This window comes from Colobus angolensis, unplaced genomic scaffold, assembly GCF_000951035.1.
Source record: "Colobus angolensis palliatus isolate OR3802 unplaced genomic scaffold, Cang.pa_1.0 Scaffold1, whole genome shotgun sequence".
Taxonomy (NCBI): domain Eukaryota; kingdom Metazoa; phylum Chordata; class Mammalia; order Primates; family Cercopithecidae; genus Colobus; species Colobus angolensis.
The window spans coordinates 14280111-14286935 of record NW_012110918.1 but is presented as its reverse complement, the minus strand read 5'-3'; the positions used below and the strand labels follow the sequence as shown (position 1 = coordinate 14286935).

The 6825-nt window shown below is 57.2% G+C and overlaps 1 protein-coding gene across 1 annotated transcript in view; it reads right to left on the bottom strand.

Annotated features, from left to right (window-relative positions):
• Positions 1-3388, bottom strand: part of LOC105520645 (chromosome unknown open reading frame, human C17orf99) — a 25686-nt gene extending 22298 nt beyond the window's left edge. Inside the window, exons 1-2 of the mRNA XM_011954512.1 lie at positions 3302-3388; positions 2835-2867 (exon numbers count right to left, since the gene is read on the bottom strand). Coding sequence (XP_011809902.1) covers positions 2835-2867; positions 3302-3338 — 70 coding nt within the window. The 5' untranslated portion in view covers positions 3339-3388. The remainder of the gene's footprint in view (positions 1-2834; positions 2868-3301) is intronic.
• Between the last annotated feature and the right edge of the window lie 3437 nt (positions 3389-6825).

Genomic DNA, 6825 nt, shown 5'->3' with positions numbered 1-6825 from the left:
CCCCATCTCAAAAAAAAAAAAGAAAATTAAATTAAGTATTAGCTGGGTGTGATGGCATGTGCCTGTAGGTCCTAGGTACTTGGGAGGCTGAGGCAGGAGGATTGCTTAAGCCCTGGAGGTCAAGTCTGCAGTGAGTGGTGATTGTGCCACTGCACGTTAGCCTCGGTGACAGAGCGAGACCCTGGGTCTAAAAACAAAATGGAAAAAAACAAAAAGCCCAACTTACACAGAGATCATCTTTCGAATATCCTAATCCCTCAGGTCCTTCACTTGGGCCCAGCTTTCCACTCCCGCTGAAGCTGTTTCAGCTGCATAATATGCCATCTCCAGATTGCACTTTATTTAGCCAATCCTTCCAAATGGGCCAAGGACTTTGGTGCCTTTTTTTTTTTTTTTGGCAGAATCTCTCTCTGTTGCCCAGGCTGGAGTGCAGCGGTGCGATCTTGGCTCACTGCAACCTCCGCCTGCCGGGTTCAAGGGATTCTCCCGCCTCAGCCTCCCGAGTAGCTGAGATTACAGGCATGGGCCACTATGCCCAGCTAATTTTTTTATTTTCAGTAGAGACGGGTTTTCGCCATATTGGTCAGGCTGGTCCCAGACTCCTGACCTCAGGTGATCTGCCTGCCTCGGTCTCCCAAAGTGCTGGGATTCCAGGCGTGAGCAGCCGCTCCCGGCTTGGCGCCATCTTTCATGGCTGTCCTCATTCCATCCCATCCCATGCCATCTGCCAGCAGCTGCTATTGGCCTTCAGAATGTATGTCCACCCCATCTCCCTGCCTCTCCCGCATTGCCCAGTCTCTCCTCTGGATCCCCAGAGTAACCTAATGGCTCTCTTGGATTTTGCCTTTGATCTGCATCCCAACACAGTGTCCGAATGACCTCATCGAGGGTAAACCAGATTGTGTTTTCCTCTCCAAACCTCCTATGGCTGCGCCCCACAGGGACCTCCCCAGTCAACCCCACACCACACCTCCAACCTCATTCAATACCCTTTGGTCACACAGGGTCCCTTGTGCTTGGGAGGCTGAGGTAGGACTTCCTGCTCAGTCAGCTCCTTCAGGTCCTTGCTGCATGGCCCCTTCCCAAACTACACCCTCCCCTGCAAACGCTGCCCTCCTTCCCCCTACCCACCCTGTGTTCCCTTTCCTTCTACCCTTCTTGCTTCTGTCTACAACATTCTAACATACTTTAGAATGTGCTTTTTTTTGGCTCCGTCACCTAGGCTGAAGTGCAGTGTTAATGATTACGGTTCACTGCAGCCTCACTTCCCGGACAAGCAATCCTCCCACCTCAGTCTCCTGAGTAGCTGGGACCACAGGTGCAACACCCACCATGCCCAGCTAATTAAAAAAGAATTTTTTTTATACAAAAAAAAAAAATTAGCTGGGCATGGTGGTGCACATCTGTAATCTCAGCTACTCGGGAGGCTGGGTGGAAGAATCCCTTGACTCCAGGAGGCGGGGGTTTCAGTAAGCTGAGATCAAGCCACTGCACTCCAGCCTGGGTGACAGAGTGAGACTCCATATAGAGGTGGGGGGGTCTCACTGTGTGGCTCAGGCTGGTCTTGAACTCCTGAGCTCAAATGATCATCTGGCTACAGCCTCCCAAAGTGCTGGGATAACAGGCATAAGCCACTGAATGTTCTTATTTTTATTATCATCTGTCCCCCCAACCTCCACTAGAATGTAAGATACAGGAGGGGTTTGTTTCCGTGCTTTGCCAGATTCTCAGGGCCTTTAATGGTGCCTGCAACCAAATAGGTGCTCAAGTATTTGTTGAATGAATAAATGATTTATCAGTCAGTCTCTTAGGAGTTTAGTTAGCAGGACTTGGTTGGCAAGAATCGGAGAAGTCAGGAGCCAGTCAAGAGAGGGAGGCGGGACTGCCCTGCACAGGTACTTCCCAGAGCCCCAGCTGCCTGCACTCTTTTTAGCAGCCACACCAACAATGTATCGGTTTTTAAAGCAAATGAGGAAATAATGGTTCAGCCTGGGCCTCATTCACGTGAGATTTGTGTCATCATTACCCGGTACCTGCCCTTTAGCAAAATAGAGGGGGAAGGCCCTGCTCTGTAACCTGGCAGCCTAGCAATAAGGGGCAAGGGTTGGTTGGGACAATACAGGGAGGTGACTCTCCATCCTCACCTTAATGGACATGAGGGGAGGGGAGGAAAGGATGGGGCAGGAAAGTGCAGGCAAAAGGATGGAGCAGGCAAAGATGTAGAAGCAGGCCGGGCTAGGGGCTGTCAGGGACCTTCCCCAGTGTCTCCTCTTTCCTGGTCCTGTACCCAGCTGGGCCCCAGATGCTCTCCACTCTCCAGCTGCCTCTACAAGGAAGGCAGCCTCCTGTATGTCAGGCCCCTGGGGGAGCCTCAGCTTCACCATTCTCCCATGGCCCTCCTCCTGGTCAGAGAATCTCGACCTCCCAGACCCCACCAGAATTCCCCAGCCCTCCACGGGGCCTCGCCCACTGGGCGAAGCTGTGAGGGTCTCAGGGGGGCTTCTGCTCCTGATCAGGGACCTGGGGCAGTGATGAGGATGCGCCTGCCCAGGGAATCTTCCCTCCAAACAGCCCAGCCAGAGGCTGGAAGCTGAGCAACTTCCCTGCCTGTGTGCCCCGGAGGGCCCCGCATTGGCCTGCTTGGCCTGCCCATCTCCATCACTCCTAGGGCCCTGCAGGGTGGAGAGACTATTCCAGAACTGTCCAGCCATCCTCCAGTACACACCTCCCTACTAGTACCTTCTTCCCCAGCCGTAGGCGCCCTCCAGAGTGGGGGTTCTGACAGCAGGATCTCAGCGGGGAGACTTCTCCCTGCAGTATGCTGGGCCACTTACCTTCCTCCTGTGCCTTGGAGAAGCTGCTGGCGGCTGTAAGACAGGTGAGGGTGATGAGGAGAGGGCCTGACAGGGAGGGGAGGCTAGAGACAGCCTTGAAACCCACCTGGTGAAGCCAGGAGGGAGGAGCAGGCTGATTCCTGGTAGTGAGGCCCCAGGACTCAGCTGGCTTCATCACTCACAAAAGCTCTTTTGCGCCACCCCCTCCAACATCTCCTATCACCAGCCCATTTTGCAGATGGGTAAGTAGTGGGTCCAGAATGGAGAAGCAATCCCTGGACCACATATGCAGCAAGTTTAGGGGCTGGTCCGATGCTCAAGCCCAGATCTTTCCCTCTCTGTCCCATGTTTCCAGAGGTGCCCTTGCCTTCAGGCCTCCTCTCTCCTGAGCTCCCAGTACCCCCACCTGAGCCCGAGGCCTCAAGGCCCCAGCAGTAGTCCCACCATCGTGTCCCCCGTGGACTCACCCAGCACAGCCAAGCAGAGCAGCCCAGGGAGCCCCATGCCTCGGTGGGTGTGGGCCCTCTGCTCAGGCAGTGAGAACCTCCTAGTTCCTGGCTTCCCCCACCCCGAGGCCCCTGGGATGCTTCTTGGGTGGGTGCCTGCAGCGGAGAGATAACCTGGAGGCCGCAGCACCCCAGGGCCTCAGCTACGAGGGCTGGGCCCAGTACAGCAAACTCCCGCTCAATCCCCGGAGAAGTAGGAGGAGTTTGGACCGTGAAGCCAGGCCGGGGCTTAGACTCAGCAGTCACCTCTGAGCCGCAGGACCCTGGGCTCATGTGGTGGGCAGAAGGTGCCCATGCTCAGCGAGGTGTGGTGGCTGTAATCCCAACACTTTGGGAGGCCTGGGTGGGCAGATCACCTAAGGTCAGGAGTTCGAGACCAGCCTGGCCAACATGGCGAAACGCCATCTCTACTAAAAATACAAAAATTAGCCGGGTGTGGTGGTGCACACCTGTAATCCCAGCTACTTGGGAGGCTGAGGCAGGAGAATCGCTTGAACCCAGGAGGCAGAGGTTGCAGTGAGCCGAGATCATGCCACTGCACTCCAGCCTGGGTGACAGAGCGAGACTCTGTCTCAAAAAAAAAAAAAAAAAAAGATGTCCACGCTCTAACCTCTGGAGCCCGTGAGCACCATGTTGCACGGCGAGAGGAATGAAGGCTGTGAATCTTCTCATTTTGAGAGGAGGAGGTTGTCCTAGATGACCCAGGTGACCCTCATGTAATCACTGGGTCCTTTCCAAGCAGCTGGGGACCTGCTGGGCTGAGAAGAGGCAGCCCCACCCATGATGGTTCACAGCCGGGTGGCCAAGGCTGCACCCAGCGCCAGAATGAAACCCCAGACCGATGAGGCCCCTGGTCCTGGAGTGTGATGTGTCTCGCAGTCCTGGGTCCTGGAGTGTGGTGTGCCCAAGCACTGCCCTTCAGAAGTTCCTCAGGCCCCATTGAGGATGGTGGGAAGTCACATGGATGGTCATTCCGCAGGGAATTGGCCCCAGTGCTGGCCTTGGGCAGCAGCAGACCCAGCTGCATCGCAGGCGGTGTGTGTGCAGAGGTCAGCGGCAGAGCCTCCTGCACCGCAGGGAGGGCAGGGCTGAGCAGGGCCTCCCAGAGCCCTGAGGCCAGGGCTGGGGCCAGGCAGGCCCCGGAACACAGAGAGCTGTGAGGGCACAGGGGATTGAGGCTGGGACCCTGCCAGCTCCGCTGTGGGTCCCCGCACCCGGCTTTGTGTCCAAGCTCAGCCTGGGGATGCTGGACCAGCCTGTCACTTTCCGGCCAGGCTCAGTTTCCCACACTTGGTGTGGGGAACGCCTTTTCTGGCTGCCTCCTTCAGGAACGTGTCCCCCGCCGCCAGGTGACCATTGCCTCCTGTGGGAGCTGCTGCCACCTGTGGCTCCTGACTGGTCAACCACACTCTCTGCCCCTGGGCACCGTCCAGGAGTGAACAGCTGACCAACGGAGGCCACTCACAGCCCCGCCCCAGCTCTCCTCTCAGCCCTTCTCAGGGACGTGCTGCACCGGAGTCCTGGGTGTGTTGAGAAGCTGGTCTGAGGGAGAGGCCCTGCTGACCAGGGAGTGGCCAAAAGGATGGTGGGGAGGCAGGGGCAGGTGTCCTGGAGGTCGCTGCGGACTGGCTCTGTTGACCCCTGGGTATTCCCCTCTCCCAGCTGGCCTGGGTCGGTTTCTGCTGCTTGTTGCCCATGGTCCCGGGGATGGAGCCTGCCTCCTGTGCACCCACCGGCCTCTCTCTTCAGTTTCTCCCAGCTGGGGAGCTACAGCATTTTCTCTTAGTTTCCTGGTAAAACTCCCTTCCCTTCCCAAAGTCTGTTCTCACTTCTGCTGAAGACGGGTGGGGAAGGGAACTGAAGACTGAAGGGAGACAGAGGTTGCTGGGGAGCTGGCTGGCTGCCCAGGCCCCGGCTGCTGACAGCCTCTTGCCTGCAGGCCAGGGAAACTCACTCTTTTTCTCCATGTGGTGTTCAGTTCAGTTAACGCAGCTTATGAGGAGCTCTTTCTCTTCCCAGTGTGTGGGGAAGCTAGGGTCAGAGAGCAAAGGTGGACTCATGGGCCATTTTCCCCAGGCCTTGAGGGACCCAAACATTTCTCCTGTGCCCCCTCACCCCCAGGGATCACTTGTGCACCCGTCTGGTTGACCAGTTCTCTGGGCTGCGCTGCCCCTCTGTCCAGACTGCAGAGTAGGCGAGGACACAGCAGCCATGCCTCCGAGGTCACCCCCAGGTCACCTTGCGTGGAGTTTGGGGGCCCCCAAGAGCTCTCCAACCACCCACTTCAGGCTGATGTTCTGTGATTTTTGCTCGCAGAGGTCACTGTCCTTGGTAACAAATGCTCTTCCCAGCATCTCCGCGTTTCCTCCCCCATACTGTGTCCCGGGAAGGGTACTGTGGGTGGGAGTCTGCTCTGGGCTGCCCTGGCCAGGATAGTGGGGTTGCAGGGACACAGAAAGATAGGGCGGCCTCTCAGGGCTGGGCAGGGGAGGGCCGAGTCCCCACGGCTGGGGGCGGCTGGGACACCCCATGTGCGGTGGGCTCTCCCGCCTGGTAAGACCTTTACTGCATCTGCTGCGATGAGCCCCAGACAGTTCCTTCCTGCCTGGCAGGACTTCTAAGTGCCCGGCAGAGCCCCGCGTTAGGTCATGGCCCCCAGCTTCCTGTCATGTACAGAAAGTCATCCCAGCCCACAGCACATGCCGCCGGAGCACTAGTTCCGTCTTCACACTGGCTGTCCCCGTGTGCCCTGCGTTCCAGTCCAGACGCCTCAGATTTCCAGCTTCCCAGCCTCCACTGTGGCCGATCTTTGCTCAGCCCCCCTCTCTGCCCTCAGCTCCTGTCAAAAGCCTCCCTTTATGCAAGGCCCTGCCTGTCACTGGCTCTGAGATACCTCCTGCTGGAAGAAGCCCATCGCTTGAGGCCCCCTGGGCTGTCTTCCTGGGTGGTCCCGATCACAGGGGGCCCCAGGTCCACTCCCCATCATCTCCCATTTGGCTCCTTCAGGCCACTGACCACATTGTAATGGGAGCCACCACTGCATTTCTAGGTCTCCATGGAGACACTTCAAAAGCCACTGTATGGGCCAAGTGCGGTGGCTCACACCTGTAATCTCAGCACTTTGGGAGGACGAGGCAGGTGGATCACCTGAGGTCAGGAGTGAGAGACCAGTCTGGCCAACAAGGTGAAACCCCATGGCTACTAAAAATACAGAAGAATTAGCCGGGTGTGGTGTCGGGCGCCCGTAGTCCCAGCTACTCAGGAGGCCGAGAGGCAGGAGGATGGCTTGAACCTGGGAGGTGGAGGTTGCAGTGAGCCAAGATCATGCCATTGCACTCCAGCCTGGGCAATAAGAGCAAAATTCCATCTCACAAACAAAAACAAAAGAAAAAATTAGCCAGGCATGGTGTCAGGTGCCTGTAGTCCCAGCTACTCAGGAGGTTAAGGCAGGAGGATGGCTTGAACCTGGGAGGCAGAGGTTGCAG